At 34.8% G+C, this 20,446-nt stretch overlaps 1 protein-coding gene across 1 annotated transcript; it reads left to right on the top strand.

Moving 5' to 3' along the window:
* Positions 1–602: 602 nt before the first annotated feature.
* On the top strand, positions 603–20,095 carry LOC127736773 (retinol dehydrogenase 12-like). The gene is made up of 4 exons (XM_052247363.1): positions 603–807; positions 12,649–12,891; positions 13,995–14,300; positions 19,741–20,095. The coding sequence occupies exons 1-4, from the start codon at positions 603–605 to the stop codon at positions 20,079–20,081; spliced, it is 1,095 nt and encodes a 364-aa protein (XP_052103323.1). The 3' UTR covers positions 20,082–20,095.
* Positions 20,096–20,446: the final 351 nt, after the last annotated feature.

The raw sequence follows: 20,446 nt of genomic DNA, 5'->3' as shown, positions 1-20,446 counted from the left end.
GTAAACATGGTCTGCTTAAAATTTTGAATGCCTTTGCAGATATTTGAATACTTAATTCTCATCTTCGAAATTAAGTGCCGACATTTGTCATCATTTTCCGCAAAATAAATTTGACCCCTGTGTTCAATAACACTGTATTTCCTCACTTTCCAATTTTGTCAGATTCTTTTAATGATATGCATTTGCTTTACAAATGAATGTTTTTCATTGGATATAATTTAACAGTTTTTCCTATTTATTATATTTTATGATAAATTGGAGTTCAAACTTGTTAATCGTCACTTTTGTTGACTAGTTTATATCGCTTAATTTAAATATGAATATTTCTGAATCAGTGAAAAATTCAATAATATTATCAATATAATTTTCACGTCTGCTTTATACATAAACAATAAAGTATAAAATGAGTTTTTCATTAGGAAACTTTTTTGTTTTATTTGACGCAATTTCTAGCATTTCATGCCAAAATGATTTAACTAGATAGTAAACAGTGGCAGCACGTGAAAAGATAAGGTACGCAATCTTAGACAACATAAAAAAAAAATTCGTATGAATATAAATAGATCTACTTAATCTTTTTTTCAACAAAACGTCTACCGAGAATGAAGAAAGGAGGCAGTGTGAACGCTACAAACTGGAGACAAATCGGGAGCAACGTAAAAGACGTGTTCCGATCGCCTACGTTCCTAGTTCCGGTTATTATATCAGTAATTTTGTTAGTTCTGTTCTTTTTACGGAGATACATTAGGTGGACGGTTAAATGTTCCAGTAAAAATGACATGGAAGGGAAAACGGTTATAATTACAGGTTAGTTCTTCTCAACATTTTTATTTTAACATATAAAAGGTGACTAGAAACTTTTAATTACCATGCGTGTTTCCTATTAGCTTAACATTCTTAAATGAAATTTGTACCAGTATTTCAAAAATAATTTCTTTGCGTTTTTTTTTTTTTTTTTTTTTTTTTTTTTCCTTTCTTTCTTTTTTATCTCTCTTGCAGTGACCCCTATTTCACAATTTTAAAATCTAAATTTAGTCTTTTCAAAAGCTTACATCGGTGTCCTAATTTCCAAATTGCCGGGTGGTAAGCAGATGTGCGTAAATGTCGGTTACCAACATTTTAAGATGAATGACGCTGAAACTGGTGAATAGGCTTTTTGTTTCCATTGAATTATGGTCTGATCCAAGAGAAAAAAATAACAAGAAGGCTATATGTCAAGTCTTATTCTATAAGAACAAACTATATTACACGAAGATGTTCATGAATACCTATATATATATAGTGAGAAAATTGAATCAAAGAGAAAGTAGAAAATAAACTGACAACGCCATGGCAAAAAAAAGAGAAAAAAAGACCAAAAGACAAGTACAAAACAAGAACAGTACACAAAACACAACATAGAAAACTAATGACTGAGCAACACGAACTCTACCAAAAACTGGGGGTGATCTCGTGTACTCCGGAAGGATTAGCAGATCCTGCGCCACATGTGGCACCCGTCGCATAGTATAATTTAGTTGTTCTATCATTATTATACATGTTCATTTAACTCTTGAAAATTGCAAATAATTTATACTATAACCATTCTTCATATTTTAAAGAATTATTAATAAAAAATCTCTTATACCACATGTGCTGCTATTACCATATATTATTTTATAAAGATAGACCAGTTATAATTAAATGTGGTACCAGATATTCTGCTATTGCTGTTCTTCATCTTGAAACTTTACGGAAAGTTTCAGGAATAAAAATCACTATATAGAACATACACTAAAGCTCAAATTAATCCATTTACAGCCAATCTGTCATTAAATATATATATATATTTATGTACTTAGTTTTATTCCAGCAAGAGTTCACCCAAAAACTATTTCTAAAGAGACAAAAAATCAAAGTGTTTTCTTCCGTAGTGACAATTTGAAAAAGACCGTTCTTCAATAATTACAATGTAAAAGTAAAGTTTTCTTCACTTATTACAATGTAATGATTAGATACCATGCACTGCTTGTAGACTGTTGCTTCCCTGATAGAGGGTAATATCACCCGCGATGAAATGAGCGTTTTGGCACTGACATTATTTATATGGGTCTATACTCTATAAAATAAAATTGGGAATTTTAGGATTTTCTATTTTATTATATCTGAATGATTTTGTCATAAGTTATAAATAAACAAATTTTCACATCTTTACCAAAATAACAGGGTGTCAACCTACCTGAATTGATCCCAAAATATTAATTTTGCCTTCAGTTTTAAATCGCTTTGAAATCTCGGATATAGTTAAAAATCATCACTTGTAATCTATATCTCCATTGTTTAACAAAAAGAACGAGTCTCTATGACTGCTGGAAAATACATGTACCTTTTTAAACATCTGTAACGAAGTCGCAGTGAAATAACATAATAATTTATTGCGAGAAATACTGTTGAATACTGTTCAAGGCTATAAGTAAGTAAGTAAGTAAGTAAAACTCTATTTTGATTCGGCATATTGACAAACGCATTTAACAAAAGCTCTAATGTCGTCCTGAATATGCATGAAATATTTGCCACTGGACGTTAAGCAACCAACAATCAATCAATCAAAAGCTCTAATGATCTTTTCACCGAATATTAAAAGGCTATCTTCCTAGAATGCTAACTATAAACAGAAGGAACATAAAACCCGTCTGAAAATAAAACCTCATCATAAACATCAACATGTACAGTTCCGAACATTTTCAAAATTCTATTAGTATATTAGTGTTTAGAAATCACAAATTTCAGTTACTATATATATATATATTTAGGTTATAGCATATTCACGGACGGGTTTTTCGTAGAGATAACATAACTTTTCGCTACTTAAATTCTGCAGGGTAAATCTTAGAATCATAAACCATAAACTATCAATTTGATTAGCTATAACTCATTCTGACTTCAAAAAAATGATGAAATATTATATCCTTAAATTTCTGTGTCTTCAATGTTGAGATGCTGGTAACTTAAATTACGCGCGTGCACTTTCTCTATTTTACATACCACCGTAAACAAATGATTGATTTCGTTATCTTTATCATCGATTAAGGATTGCATAAACATGTTGTCCCCGCTCCATCAGTTGACACACGGATTCTGTTAAGGATTGCATAAACATGTTGTCCCCGCTCCATCAGTTGACAGACGGATTCTGTTAAGGATTGCATAAACATGTTGTCCCCGCTCCATCAGTTGACACACGGATTCTGTTAAGAATTGCATAAACATGTTGTCGCCGCTCCATCAGTTGACACACGGATTAAGGATTGCATAAACATGTTGTCCCCGCTCTATCAGTTGACACACGGATTCTGTTAAGGATTGCATAAAAATGTTGTCCCCGCTCCATCAGTTGACACACGGATTAAGGATTGCATAAACATGTTTTTTTCACTTATATGTTATATGTGGGACTGGATGGTTTTTTTCGTTTTTTTTTTTTGGTTTTGTTTTTGTTTTGTTTGTTGTATTTATTTTGCTTATTTTTTGTTTTGTTTTGGGTTTTTTGGGGGGTGGGGTGGGGTTCATTTCTGTATTCTTTTATTCTATATGCTATTTTTCTCCATTCCCTTTTTTGGCCATTATTCCCTACTCTATATTTTTATGAACATTATTCTCTTTTGTGTAAACCCAATCCGGACCGTCGCGTATATTCCTTGCGCTACATGGCACAAATTGAGTTTATCCTTGGTTTAAACAATATTTTATTCGATAAGTCAAATCATGCTATATAATATAATACAATGGGATTCAGAAACAAGCAACATTGCTTATTTTAATCTGTCTCCAAAAGAATGTTGACATACAATATAATGAATACTTGGAGCATGCTCTGTCACTTGAAATATATTAAGAATAGTAAATACAAAAAAAGATTGACTATATAGTTTGAGAAAAAAGGGAGAAAAAAAAATAAAAACAAAAAACAAAAAACAAGTGATTGAAATGAGCTAAATGAAATGCAAGGAAAACATATAAATGATGCTTTCATATTATGGTGTGAATCTTTTACTTTTCAATATGTATTTTTGTACCAATACAAAAAGAGTACAATTTTCTTCTTCAGTTAAACAATCTGACCCAAAAAGCAAAATATTTACATCAATACGCTGCGGAAAATCAGCAAGAGAATTCAGTAGCACTTGGCGTATGTTAGTATAGTAAGGACACGTTAATAAAAAATGAGAGCTTGTTTCTATAGCACCACAACGACAATTTGGCGAATCCACTAAATTACGTAAAAATAAATCGGAGTTTAAAGCACTAGAGTTCATTCGCAAGCGTGCATGGAGAATTTGTCCAATGCGATTTCCAACATAATAATGTGTGGGAACCTTCTTATTTTGTTTACAAATATGTTTTTTAAATAGAAAGAGAGAGTCGCACTGTCTTATATTAAAAGGTATCTTATTCCATAATTTCACGGTTGCAGGGAAAAAGTATTCTGAATATAAGCGAGTTCTTGTAACGATTTCTAAGATATTTTGACGTTGCCTTGTATTATGGTTATGCCTACTTTCTACTAAACCTGGTATTTGTTCACGGAGATAACTAGGTGTTTTGTCATATATAATTTTGTGCCAGCGTATCAATCTATGATTTTCTCTTCGTTCCGATAACTTTTCCCATTGAGTTTCGACATAGAACTTACCAATATTCGTAAGTTTAGTCCCCCCTGTAACTATGCGTGCGGCATCTAGCTGGATATATTCAAGCCTTTGTATTAGGTTTACATTATGTGTGTCCCATACAACATCGGCGTATTCAAGAATTTGCCGTATAAAAGACATATATAGTTTTTCCAGAGTGAACCGATCGAAAACGTTTCTAACTTTTCGTAGAATATTAACCCTTAAATAAGATTTTTTCATTATGTATTCGATGTGGTCTTGCCAAAATCCATTATTAGAAAAATAAACACCAAGATGTTTGTGATTGTCGACTATTTTCAGTTCTTGGTTATTCATTTTTAAAGGGGGTGGTACAACTTAGTTTTTTTCCTAGAAATAATCATAGACTCTGTTTTTTTGGCATTAAAATTAACAAGCCATTTTTGTGACCAATTATATATTTTATCTAAATCATTGTTTAGTGTTTCAGCAGCTTCAATCGGATTATCAACTACTAAGTACAATGAGGTATCGTCAGCAAATAATTTAATTTCTGCATGAATATCTTCGACAATGTCATTTATAAAGATTAAAAACAGTAGAGGCCCTAAAATAGACCCCTGGGGTACCCCTGCATTTACTGGTAGCCATTCAGAACTTGTACCATTTATTACCACACTTTGGGATCTTCCTGACAGATAATTTTCAAACCATTTCAATAAACTACCAGATATTCCAGCTTGTTGTAATTTGAAAAGAAGACCCTTATGCCAAACTCTATCGAAGGCTTTGCTTATATCACAGAAAACAACCCTTATTTCTTTACCACTATCAAGAGCTTTACCAAAATCATTTGAAATATTAACCAGTTGATTTACTGCTGAGTCCCCCCTAGTGAAGCCAGACTGATTATTGCTAAGAAACTTATTTTGTTTTAAGTGATTGTAAACATGTTTATAAACACAACGCTCCATACACTTTGATATAACACTCTAGAGGGAAATCGGTCTATAATTTTTCACATCATTTGGTTTATTACTTTTGAGTTTATCCTTCCTAGCTTTAAATGTTTCTATTTAGTTTATGTGATATTTTACTCCAGATCTGTTACATAACAAGAGCAGACGGCTTAGAAGTTTAATCAAACTGAAGTAAAAAGGCTTCCTTAAATCTGATTGAACAAAAACTTAAAATATACACGATAAGAAAGAGGTAATTACTTCCCTTTTGATTTATCGGCACAGACATCAACAATTTACATTTCCCTTCAGTAAGTACAACAAATTAAGCATGAAAATTAATGGCTACTTTCTGACCGATTGATGGCTATTCCACGTGTCCTCGTAAATCACAACGCGGTGTAAATAAACATCTCTTCGTGTCCATCTTCTTCTTATCATATGATTCTACCTGTTTACCACGTGGTAACATTTCTTTTTGGATTTTTTTCTGTCAGTATTGTATTGTGGAAATCAACCTTTTGATGTGTTTGTTAATTCGTAAGGTTTCATGTACATCTGTCAACGTATATTTGTTCCTAAGAACAGAAATTCCTCTAGAACCATTGCGATAAACACTGCTATTAGTATCTGTTTCTGTTGGAACAAAGATTTCATACCCTTTATTCCGTCAGATAAATCTTCTCGGTAAGCCTCGCTTTTCGTCCTGTTTCTAAAAGCTCTTACAAATAAATTGTACATTTTCTGACAATGTATATATAGTGTATACTTCAAAATTCATATACCGGTTATACGACTGCAAGTTCTCTCCGTGACAACTTGACAGCAATGCACAATAAAACAAACGACTCCTCGTGTTAAGGTTAGGCATATGCTGCTCACAAGGAAGTTTATAAACCAAGAGTTCCAAGTGGTCAAGTTGAAATCATCCTATCGAACATTTTGCGGACGCCATCGTGAGTTGGTTGACCGTTATGGAATATATGTTTCACAGATGACGTCAGATATGTTCCAATCGAGTCGTAACCACAATCCCGTCCTCGCTTTCCCGAATGTGACCTACCGAATTAGACTTAAAACCGGGTTTTTATACTTAATTAGACGAGCAACACGACGGGTTGCATATGTGGAGCAGGATCTGCTTACCCTTCCATAGCACATGAGATCACCCCGGTTTTTTGTGGGGTTCGTGTTGCTCATACATGTACTTTAGTTTTCTATATTGTGTTTTGTATACTGTTGTTTGTCTTTTAGTCATTTTCTTTTTTTTACCATGGCGTTGTTAGTTTAATTTCGATTTATGAGTTTGAATTTTTTCGCCTCTCTTTTATAACATAAAAAAATTATTATAAGAAGTAGATGCTTCTTTTTAGTAATTTCATAGAGTTGTTATTAAAAGAGCGTTGATCGTGTGCTTCAAACAACGCTTTTAAATACTAATTAAATTACAAAAATGAATAATTTAATTCTTAAATATTGTAAATACTAGTAAAATCAATTTAATATACATTTCATCACAACATTCTTTAGAGACAGCATGTTTCCCGTTGTCTATAACTCTCCATTTAGACTCTTCAAAGTTAATTAATCCTGTTGTTCTGATAAAATGTAACGTTCGCCAGAACACAACAAAGCACACAAACAAACTTCCAAAAGTCTGAAGGGAACATTATCATAAAATAAACTTTACACGAGAAATAAATCGGTTAAACAAGACGAATGATTGAACGGGTGTGCCTTATTGTTTTCCAAAATAAATATCTGTTTCATGTTTTCAATGTAAAAATAGTAAAAAATCAAGATAAAACATAAAACAAAACAGCCTATACAACAATCTTCTTTACAGCTGTACGATCAAAATCTTTGGCATTCTGATTGTCGATATTAATTAACCTAAAAGAAATGTAAATATTTATTATAAACAACTGTTGTATAATTTTCTGTAAACTGTTTACCGATATTTCAATATAGTTTATCAGAGCAAAGATAAGAAAATATTTTCTGCATTATCAATTATAAAATTGCATTGTCTGACAGTGAAAGGTTGCAAAAAGTGCAAGTTATGTAATGTCAGGTGATCTGGAAACATGGTAAGACGAACTTGTTCTTTTATAGGGGTAAATTCAGTAAAAAAATCTCCCACTGACTAAATTGCAAACCTATTTCTTGAATTAAATTTATACCTGGTTTACCTTTAAAAAATCCAAAGCTTTCATATACAACTCATTAAAGCACAAATGTAGCCCCATCATTTGCAATATTCAAAACATAGGGTCATGCGGCTTTTTACATTCACATGGCCTTGTTTACAAACACGGTAGATTCGCACTGATTGCATATACTGACCCCCATTACTTTTCAAATCTATAGTAAAAACATTAAGTGCATTTAGCATTTTTTTTTAAATCTCGTTTTGATACATCTTATCAAAAATATTTATTACAAACATTATCTACCAATTAGTGGAGCACAGGACTTCATTTTTATCCAGAAAGCTGAGGCTCCAGGCGCGTAGCTCCCTATACACCAACACGCAGCTGCGTACACTTCGGCATGCAGAAACAAAATTAAAAGGGGGGGGGGGAATGCATGAATAAAATGTTTAAAGGAAACACATATATGTTGTCGCTTTTTTAATTGATGAAATGTCAATAAATAACGGCATTTAGTTTCAAAATGAACGTTTTATTTAAATCATGACGTTTCTGATATATATGTATACGCACATAACAATGTCCGGCGATGAACACGACATGACGTCGAAACGTAACGAAAAAGGTGAAAAGGCTGAATGGAAAACTATTGACAGTTTTTTTTTTTAAAACCCGTTTCAACAGAAACGAAAGGTTCTTAAGAGGAACCCATTTCCCAACAATCCTTGCCAAAGTCTGAGAGAATAAATCATGATAGTGAAAATGCAACCGCAAGCTCCAGCCCAGTTTCGACCGTCACCTCCAAAGCCAACACCCCTCTGTACCCAAACACGTCAAGTCAGCACTATTCCAATTTGCAGATGACAGAAGTTAAGATGCAATTACTTACATCCAACTGGAAAGATGTAAATAATTTTGACTTCCCGGCGAGGTTTTTTTTTTTTATTCTTCCAAATAAAGGTAACAGTAGTATACCGGTGTTCAAAAGTCATAAATCGAGTGAGAGAAAACAAATCCGGGTTACAAACCAAAACCGAGGGAAACACATTAACTATAAGAGGAAAACAAATCAACAACAGGAGCACCGAAGTCACTTTAAGTGTGTATAACGTTTCCCAAAATCATGGAATAGCATATGCCAGGGGAAAACTTTGGATTTAATGGGGTATGCGGAAATTACTTTAAAATTGTATCCAATTCATTAGTAGAAATCATGTCCGAGTCAAAAGTATACCGGCAAAAAAAATAGATTGTGTTTATGAAAATCCCTACCCTGAAAAACAGTCAATATAGAAAAGTACACACGTCCTAAATTAAATTAAGAAATAATTCATGAAAGCCATAGATTTGTTGGAAATTTACACATGGCCCAGGCCATGTGTAAATTTACAACAAATCTATGGCTTCCATGAATTATTTCGATTCTAATAGGACAAATACGGTCATTAAAAAACTGAAGCGAGGGTGGGTGTGCCGTGTGTGTGACTGTTCTTTTTTACTCCCTGTTAGATAAAGCTAAAACATTCTAATAAATCTGTAGCTTGCATGAATTATTTCGTAAAGAACCGCTAGAAAAAATGTGCCTAATTCATTTAATTCTCAAACCCAACATTTGCCATTTTTATTTTACATGTTTTTTCTCGTAAGCTACCGTCAAATCCAAAGTTGACATTTCGTAACTAAGGAGCCGCCATATTGACTTGCTAAAATCAGTAAATATGCGAATAATGCAATAAAATAGAAAATAAAACATCACCTACCTCAAAAATCCATTTTAATGTAGTATTACACGAATTTCGATGGTTCACGAACGAAAAAACCTTCAGCTTTAGCGTTTTCATTTGTATGACGTCTTGTTTTGAAATGACTTAAATGCGCCAAAAGCATTAATGGACTTTTGCGGAATTTTATTTTATTTTGAATTTGTATATTTCTCCGAGCTCTAGTGCATTAATTCTTTTTGTTATGCATCCGAATAAGAATAAAAGTTCTGTAGTCTTTTTTCAATTGCAATTTTTAAAACAATAAAATCGGCATAGCGTTTGCAAATAGGTTCCAATACATGTGGATTTACGAGGGAGGTATTGTAACATCCATTATTATGTATATCTCTGAGTCTGCGCTAAGTATAGATATATCGAGAATTTTATCACGGTGTTGTTTACAACGCGAAAGAAGCACGTCATATTAGAATTGTTAACAAAAGACCCCAATTATTATTATACTATAGATTATGTAAATTACAACGTTTGAACCCAAATTTATCGTAACCCAGAGTGCTGTATCCTTCTGTAGATACTCTTTTGAGTATCATGTTGACAATGCCGATAACAAGTGCTACCGCGGAGAGATCTATCAGTGTACTACGTCGGTTGAAAACATATGTACGATCAACCATGAATAACGATAGGTTATCATCGCTAGCATTAATGCATATTCATCGGGATTTCATTGTGAATATTGACAAAGTAATGGAGAATTTCGTTTCTGCTACGACCCGATGAGCAGATTTTGGACAATTTTAAGTAGATTCTGTCTAACAAAAATGTTTTGCTTATGTATTCAATTTAACATGATTTACACTATTCAAAAGAATTCTGAATAGTTTTGCATTCATGAATTGTCTATAAGTCCTATGTCACTGAGCACCTCTTTTAACCCTCCTATGACTGAAAACCAAAAAAAAATATTATTTTCTGCATAACATGGTCCAAAAAATTTTAGACTCGCGGTAGATCCACATCATTTAGGTCTAGCTACGCCCCGGAGCTCGACGTATATTTAGGGCCGATATTTTCCTACAACAGTATATCTGTGTATTACCAACTCCGAACTGTTCCTTGTGTGAGACATACGTAATTGTTGAATACAGCTCCCCAATGACAAAAAGAAAACAAGATATGTAAAGGTCAACACAGGTCTTCAACAATAGACATGTGCTTGTACAATGTTATTAAGACCTACAATATGTCATTAAGATGTACAATATGTCATTAAAATGTAAAATATGTCATTAAGATGTACAATATGTCATTAAGATGTAAAATATGTCATTAAGATATACACTATATCATTAAGATATACACTATATCATTAAGATTTACAATATGTCATTAAGATGTCGTTAAGAATCGTTTGATGTTTTGTTTTCAGCTGTCATCTCGGAATAAGTTCTTAACATCAGTGAATCAGAGAGATTTTATCAAATCTTCTCTTGATCAAAATTGGTAATAAATTAACACATTGTCAAACATTTGTCACAAAGAAATGTTCAAGCTAGACAATTAGTATTTGCTGCTTCTTTCCTTATTATGAAGAGATGTGGGGTATACGTCAATGAGACAACAATCCAACGTGGAAAAACCCACAATCAAAAGATATGTATACGTCAATGAGACAACAATCCAACGTGGAAAAACCCACAATCAAAAGATATGTAGAGGGATAAATACGTTCTTTAACATAAGAAATGTTTCTATACAATATGACGTTCCGAGTCATTACAGTTGTGAATAAAAACAGAAACAATAAAAAATCTGCCATTTTCCAGTAACGCAAAAACATTTAGATATGCTATACGACAACTACCGACGAGGTTCAAGACTTGGAACATACACACGCGATATTTATCATTAAGAACGAGGCTGTTTTGACGGCTCAGACTCAACATAATGTGTTCTGGTTGGGGTACATGTGTTCCTGTGGACGGATACTTTGTAAGTTAAATAAGGTTCAACATGTCGGCCTTGTACAAAGCAAGGTTCAAGTATGCATATCTATAACCATGCATGTTCTAATCCTAAATATCGTGTAATATTTTCCGCTGATCATTAACAATTGATCATTCAAACCCTTCCCGACAGCTCATTCATTAATTAAATACATAAATCATATTAATCAACAACATGAATGTTTATAAGAAATAAACAAACAAAAATTAATGAAACGCCCTTCTAAGAGGGGATATATATTTAGTCCCTAAAGTTCACTTGATTGGAAATAGAGCGCCGTCTGCTCACTTATAAGTGCAATAACTTCTTTGAGATAACTTTATCGTATGGAGGATGATACGTATACTTTATATCTATACTTTAGTGTCATGCTACAACATTTAAATAACCTCTCATTTTCCAAACATCACTATATAACAATGACAAGTTATTTTATTCTTGTAGGTTAAAGACGTTTGGTAGATTCAGGACTAAAATTAATTTCAATATTTTAATCGTTTATGGTGATAACGTAAATATTTGATGATACGATTTACTATGAAATCTCGGAATTCGACTTATCACAGAATTTTCAATGGCATGAGCAGCAGGATGGATGCCTCCAGTGGAACAGGATCTGTCTAGCTTTTCTGATACCCTAAGTACACCCCGACTTTTTTGATACCTTGAGTATACCCGGCTTTTCTGATACCCTGAGTACACCCCGGCTTTTCTAATACCATGAGTACACTCTGGCTTTTCTGATACCTTGAGTACACCCCGGCTTTTCTGATACCATGAGTACACCCCGGCTTTTCTGATACCTAGAGTACACCTCTGGCTTTTCTAATACCCTGAGTATACTCTGGCTTTTCTGATACCCAAAATACACCCCGGCTTTTCTGGGACTCATGTTTTTTTGTTGTTGGTTTTTTTATCTCGTACAGCGTACTTGACCTGTTTTGTCTATTCTTTTTTCTTCTTATTATGAGGTTGCATGTCATTCTTTGACTTGAGATTATTTTATTGCCACTTTTAATTTTTCCCTGTAGAAAGGTAATTTTTAGAGATAATTAGTGCAGGATTTATATATATGTATCAATTTATTTAGCAAACATTATGCCGCGTGATATAAAAATATTATATAAATATCTGTTTAAAATAATATTACATTTATGTTTATGTTATATTTTAGGTGGAAATACTGGGTTGGGAAAGGCCACAGCCTACGAGCTTGCCAAGAGAAATGCTAGAGTCATTATTGCTTGTAGGAATGACATCAAAGGTGAAGCAGTCGCGAGGTCCATCAAAATCAAAACCGGAAACCCGTTTGTCTACTGTTCACATTTAGATCTCGGGAATCAACGCTCTATCCGAGAATTCGTCCAAGATTTTCTTTCAAAGGAGTCAGCTTTACATGTACTGATTAACAATGCAGGTAAACGACAGTTTTAACTTAACTTGGGATATGTAATGTGTAAGACTGTTTTTTTATTTGCCGATTCATATTAGTAAGGTAATGGAATAGAAGAAAATATTGAATTACCTATGACACAAAATCCGAAAAATGAGATTATACATATTTAGAAGAAAAAATAAAAAGACGGAAGTTAAAAAGAGGACCCTCAAATAGATATAAGAAGATTTGGGACTCAAAAGTCCAAGAGAAACCGACAACGCCATGGAAAAAAACCCGAAAAAAACGAGGAAAAGACAAATGAGACCGCAAAACACCGAGCAACATAAAAAGAACGAGAGCGATCTTAGGTACAGTGCTGCGGAAAGGTCTGTATAAATTGCTCCACACGTAAAGCCCATCGTATTACTCCACATGTAAAGCCCATCGTATTACTCCACGCGTAAAGCCCATCGTATTACTCCTATAAAATACGAAGGTACGTTATATCAAGACGAACTTGGAGCAAGACCGGCGTGTCTACAGCCTATCCCTTTCGTTTTCATAAATTTCTGTTTTTATATATTTATCATTTATTTGTACCATATGTACCATGTATATAAATAAGAAGATGTGGTATGAGTGCCAATGAGACAACTCTCCATCCAAGTCAAAATGTATAAAAAGTTAACAATTATAGGTCAACGTACGGCCTTCAACACGGAGCCTTGGCTCATACCGAACAGCAAGCTATAAAGGGCCCCAAAATGACTAGTGTAAAACAATTCAAACAGGAAAACCAACGATCTTATCTATATAAAAAACGAGAAACACTTATGAACCACACCAACAAACGACAACCACTGAACAACAGGCTCCTGACTTAGGACGAGTGCATAAAAGTGCAGCGGGTTTACACATGTTTACTATCAATGTATTATATACTAGTACTCGCTTCGCTCTAAAGTCGACTGGCACGTACAGCATTATACTTAAAGTTATGCAATAGCGAAGCATTGACTACTGAGAGAATGTAACCGTCGGGGACTAATCATCCACCAACATTGCCACTCAGAAACATCGTGTCCTTGTCTGAGGAAAAAATGTTACTTACATTAAATGCTCTCATTTTTGTTATATTTCAGCCTATTTGGGACCAAAAGCAACAACAGATGATGGATACGAACGGACATTTGGGGTAAATTATCTTGGACATTTCTACCTTACTTACTTACTTCAAGACAGACTAAAGAAATGTGGCCCAAGTCGGATAATCAACATAGCCTCAGATGCTATTAAGAAGGGCAAACTTGATTTCGATGACCTGCCGTTACGCAGTTACGATATCTACGGAGCTTATGCAAGGAGTAAAGCGTCACTCGGAATGTTCACAATGGAGGCTCACAGACGATGGTTTGACGATACAGTTACGTCTTATGCAGTACATCCAGGTATATTTCTTCTTATATACCACTACTAAACTTCCTTCATTATCGGCTGTTCCTCCTCTACTTTTTCTTTGTCTCCCATACCTTCTGATCCTCTTCTGTATTTTCTTTGTCTCCCATGTGTCCCTATACTTCTCACATCTGACAGACTCTTCAAAGGTGCATAGACAACATCTCTCAGAGAGGTCAATATGCAAATTCTCTCAGAAAGGTCCATAGGCAAGATCTCTCAGAGAGGTCCATAGGCAACAACTCTCAGCGAGGGCCATAGGCAACAACTCTGAGAGGTCCATAGGTAGCAACTATCTGAGAGGTCCATAGGCAACAACTCTCTAAGAGGCCCATAGGCAACAACTCCCTGTGAGGTCTATAGGCAGCCCTCTAAGAGGTCCATTGGCGGGTTGTTAAACTGGTTTGTTTATGGTGTGTATGTCTGGGCTCTACCACAGGTTCTTATGAACAAAAAAGCATCACCTGTCTTGGATCTATCACAGGTGCATAATTTAGGCAATTAATGAGTAGGTAGTGTATTTGATTTGTGTTATTAAGTCTCCCAAACGAAGTTTGGGAAGACTTATTGTTTTTGCTCAGTTCTTATTATTATTATTATTATTCTTCTTCTTCTTCTTCTTCTTCTTCTTCTTCTTCTTCTTCTTCTTCTTCTTCTTCTTCTTCTTCTTCTTCTTCTTCTTCTTCTTCTTCCGCCGCTTTTAAATTTGAACTTGTCCGCACCTGTTCTCCAAAACCGCTTGTCAGATTAACTTAGGGTTTCACAATATGTTAGACTAACATGTCTAGTGGTGCAATCAGGGTTTTGTTTGTGCAATGGGGTTTATAAAGGGGTACTTTGAGGGGCAAAAAGAAAAAAGGGTTTTACTATAGAACCCTATGGGATTTTATTTTTTTAAATTTTCAAATGATTATAAATTGAAAACCGTTTGTGATAGACACAATCTTTTTAATTGAAAATGTTCTAAATGATAAAGCCCATTAAATGAAATACAGGGTAAGTCCCCAGGGGTCACCCCCACCCCCTGCCATTTAAGAAAGTTCTAATACCTTGTAAGTGGTCAAGATCCCCACCCCTAAACCATATATATTTTGGTTTGTTATGCTAAGATGGTTTGAATGATATATAGGGTTAGTCCCCAGGGGTCACCCCGACCCCCTGCCATTTGAGAAAGTTCTAATATCTTGTAAATGGTCGAGATCCCCACCCCTAAACCATATATATTCTGGTTTGTCATGACAAAGCACATCAAATGAAATACAGGGTTAGTCCCCAGGGGTCACCCCCACCCCCTGCCATTTAAGAAAGTTCTAATATCTTCTAAGTGGTCAAGATCCCCACCCCTAAACCATATATATTCTGGTTTGTCATGCTAAGATGGTTTGAATGATATACAGGGTTAGTCCCCAGGGGTCATCCCGACCCCCTGCCATTTGAGAAAGTTCTAATATCTTGTAAATGGTCGAGATCCCCACCCCTAAACCATATATATTCTGGTTTGTCATGATAAAGCACATCATATGAAAAACAGGGTTAGTCCCCAGGGGTCACCCCCACCCCTTGCCATTTAAGAAAGTTCTAATATCTTGTAAGTGGTCAAGATCCCCACCCCTAAACCATATATATTCTGGTTTGTCATGCTAAGATGGTTTGAATGATATACAGGGTTAGTCCCCAGGGGTCATCCCGACCCCCTGCCATTTGAGAAAGTTCTTATATCTTGTAAATGGTCGAGATCCCCACCCCTAAACCATATATATTCTGGTTTGTCATGATAAAGCACATCATATGAAATACAGGGTTAGTCCCCAGGGGTCACCCCCACCCCTTGCCATTTAAGAAAGTTCTAATATCTTGTAAGTGGTCAAGATCCCCACCCCTAAACCATATATATTCTGGTTTGTCATGCTAAGATGGTTTGAATGATATACAGGGTTAGTCCCCAGGGGTCATCCCGACCCCCTGCCATTTGAGAAAGTTCTAATATCTTGTAAATGGTCGAGATCCCCACCCCTAAACCATATATATTCTGGTTTGTCATGATAAAGCACTTCAAATGAAATACAGGGTTAGTCCCCAGGGGTCACCCCCACCCCCTGCCATTTAAGAAAGTTCTTATATCTTGTAAATGGTTCAGATCCCCACCCCTAAACCATATATATTCTGGTTTGTCATGATAAAGCACATCAAATGAAATACAGGGTTAGTCCCCAGGGGTCACCCCCACCCCCTGCCATTTGAGAAAGTTCTAATATCTTGTAAATGGTTGAGATCCCCACCCCTAAACCATATATATTCCTATTTGTCATGTCTCGAACATTTGAATGACGTATACGGTCAGTCCCCAGGGGTCCCCCCACCCCCAATGTTCTAATATCTTGTAAATGGTTGAGATCCCCACCCCTAAACCATATATATTCCTGTTCGTCATGTAATGAACATTTGAATGACGTATAGGGCCAGTCCCCAGGGGTTCCTCCCCACCCCCAATGTTCTAGTATCTTGTAAATGGTCGAGATCCCCACCCCTAAACCATATATATTCTGGTTTGTCATGCCAAGATGATTTGAATGATATACAAGGTTAGTCCCCAGGCATCACTAATGCATGTAACTTTACTGGACCAAACCAATTTTCACTGGAAGTTGCCCAATGTCAGGCGACCCTGGGAATTACGAATTATGGGAGCTTCGTTTGGGAGACTTCGTAACAGCATCCTGTTACAGTCATTTCTTGTTTTTATTATTTTTATTGTAAGTTTTAATGAGTAGCCCCCTAGAAATATATAAAATTGATTTTAATAAAAGAAGGGAAATTCGATAGATGTTTTTGAAAGAAAAAAATATAGATTGACACGAAATAACCACAAACACTTTTATTATTGCTTATTAATATTATTTTATGTTTTACATAACCTTCGACAAAACCGTTTGTTATTTCAAAGAATCTATAGATCCGGATAGGAATCAATGTGTTTCTCTTTTATACTGTTGGGTTGCTGTATCGTTATCGCTTATCCAACATCTCCTTTTACTCATATGAAAAGATAAAACTCCATCGAATACAATTTATATATATATACAAATCTACCTTGTATGCTGTATTTAGACCCCTCTACCAAGAAATTTGTTTTGCATGCACACGTATAAAAATTGCGGTTTTTATCCAACGCAATCATAGGTTTGAACGTTGTTTTCAATTTAGACTTACAAATCTACCCTGTACATATAAACAATTAGTTTTACAGTTATCGTTATTAATCCGAGTAAGATGACAGATCATTGGCCGGTTTATTAAAAAATCTGACCATATGAAGTTTTAACACTGTCAAGACTGAAAATAATGAGATATTAAAACCATAAAATAATGGAAAACACAATTAAACGGTTATAAAATATACACTGATGACATTTAATCAGAATAAACTACACAATGAACAGTATGTTAACATATTGACCTAGAAGAGGGTCATTATCCTGTTAACGGATTCAATAAGATGCATTTATCGGCTTTACTCTTTTCGAAATGTCATTTCCAAATCAAAGTATTAATTGGATCATATAAAGATATTTCTATCCTAGATGATCTCCTTTTATATAACAAAAGTTCAAATATATTCCGAAAAAATCGTAATTTCTACATTTGTAAATCTTTATGAAATATGTTTTGTAAGAGAAAAGAAAGGATATAGCGTGTTCATCCATGACACAAAATCATTACATACACAGCAAAACAAACACAAAAGCCAAAGGAACAGCGCTTTTATTGCTGTTCATCATCTCAAAGTCATAGTGAAGCCTTCAACACAGCGCTTTTATTGCTGTTCTTCGACTTTGTGTTCGTCTTTGTTTTTTATCAGCAAGCTGACACAATGGTAAGAAAACACAACTTTGGACCGAAGGAACTGTTAAGTATTAATGAAGAGCATTGATGTGTAGGATTAAAATGTTTCAATGGATATGATTAAAAATTGCTTACAACCTGTTAACTTAAATGGCGTATTCGGCGACATCTTCCATTTTGAGAACAGCAAATATTTTCGAAATTTATAAGTTCCAATTATTTTACCTTGTAGACACTATTTTATGCTGTATGACATATGTTTATTCGATCCCTATTAACACTACTTAGGTGACAATTTTCACTCTGACTTTTTTTCTGGTTTGATAGTCTTGCTTGTCCAATGTTAATTTTCTGTTAATATTCAGCATCTTTAGTTAATCGTATAGCTACTTTATTCAACTTAGATTTCGTTACTTCTTGTTTCAACAGACAAGAAACCAAATACCGATTAATTTGTGTATCGAAGAGATAAACATATTTTATATACCGTTAGATAAGTTTGGCATATTTTCTGTATCTACCTACCACGACTAAAATATATAAGGGAAAACACTCCAGCTTTTAAAGTTAACTAGATATAGGAAGATGTGGTATGAGTGCCAATGAGACAACTCTCCATCCAAGTTACAATTTATAAAAGTAAACCATTATAGGTCAAGGTACGGCCTTCAACATGGAGCATTGGCTCACACCGAACAGCAAGCTATAAAGGGCCCCAAAAAATTACTAGTGTAAAACCATTCAAACAGGAAAACCATATCTATAGATATGATCTTGCAATACGCAGTACTATATTCAAGACTTTAATGCTTCTTTTTGTAATTTTATTGGGGTGTAAAAGCGTTGACCAAAGCACAATTTGCATGAAGCGCGGAACCCCATCAAAAATCGAAGTTAACTAAAGTGGTCATGGTCCAGATTACTCATCAGTGAATGCTCAATTATGTTATCTGTTGCTTATTTGCTAATGGCAACCTAAGGGTGCGACCATTTGATTTTCAGTGGCGGGGGGGGGGGAGGGGTCAAGATGAATACCTTGGCCTGGTAAGAGCTGAAAATAGACGACTTTGCCCAAGACAGGAAGGAAATGTATAATCTGTAACACAAAATGCAGGAAATTATTGTATACAAAAATTGAAATAATTTTCGAGCAGAAAAAATATTTAAGCATACACAGCATTAGAACAAAATGAATTGTCGGTCCGCAAAAAATACTCCTGCAGGCAGATCTAAAAGATCAACTATAAGTAATGATTGCGTCAGCATCAAAACAATGACATGTAAGGGGACGACAATTTGATATTCTAGGTACAGGGGTTTTCACTTTCGCGAGTGTTCTTCATTCATTATAGGGTACGGTTATTTTTTCAGTTATTACCAGGCCAGAATTTTCATTTCTAAAATCATGTTGACCCCAGAATATCAAATGTTCCTCCCCTTGAGGAATATGAAGAGTGGGTTATGCTTACAGAGTTACTTCCAGAATGTTACACCATGTGATCCCGGATTGATAAAAACATTCAAAATGAAGATTTAATTTGAATAAGCCAGAAAGGTTGAAATTAAGATCATATAAAAAATTATTTACAGGTGCTGTTTGTACAGATCTTTTAAGGAGCTGGCCAGGAATTTTTGGACAAGTCCTTCGTGTGGCATCCAGGATATTGTTCAAATCTCCTGACGATGGCTGTCAGACAATTGTTTATTGTGCTGTCTCTAATGGCTTGAAGAAATTTTCAGGCAGACTGTTTTCTGAATGCAACGTCGGTTCATTTCCGGAGAGTTTGCGTGACAAGGAGCAATGCCGTAAATTATGGGATCTCAGTTTAGAACTGTGTGGTCTGGAGAAAGAGCAAGATTCGGAAGACCAGGAACCAGAACTAAACACCAACCACGTGACAAATCAAACAACACATACAAAAAGTCAGTGAAATTGTGGGGGGGGGGGGGGGAGCAAGTAGATGGAATGGATTTTCTTATAAAACAAGTTAGTCAGGAATTTTACGTTTAATAAATATCGGCTGCTTCTATAGCAACGAGAGTGTTAATATAGCTCATATATTACAGAATGTGAACATGTATTTCCGATTGTTTATGTATATTGGAAACGAAGCTAAATCAGTATCCACGATTTACATAAATATCATGTAGAGGGTTTCATATTCAGTCAGGAACGTATAGGTCTTCACAAAAAACAGTGTTGATGCTATCTGATATAACATGTACTTATGTTCAATAATGACATGCATGTAGTCGTATGCAAAGTTTCTCCTTTGTATTTTTGGAATAGAAATCA

Source organism: Mytilus californianus, unplaced genomic scaffold, assembly GCF_021869535.1.
Source record: "Mytilus californianus isolate M0D057914Y unplaced genomic scaffold, xbMytCali1.0.p SCAF_36, whole genome shotgun sequence".
NCBI classification, from domain to species: Eukaryota; Metazoa; Mollusca; class Bivalvia; order Mytilida; family Mytilidae; genus Mytilus; species Mytilus californianus.
Note: the sequence above shows the minus strand (reverse complement) of the source record. Positions and strands in the feature narration are given on the sequence as shown.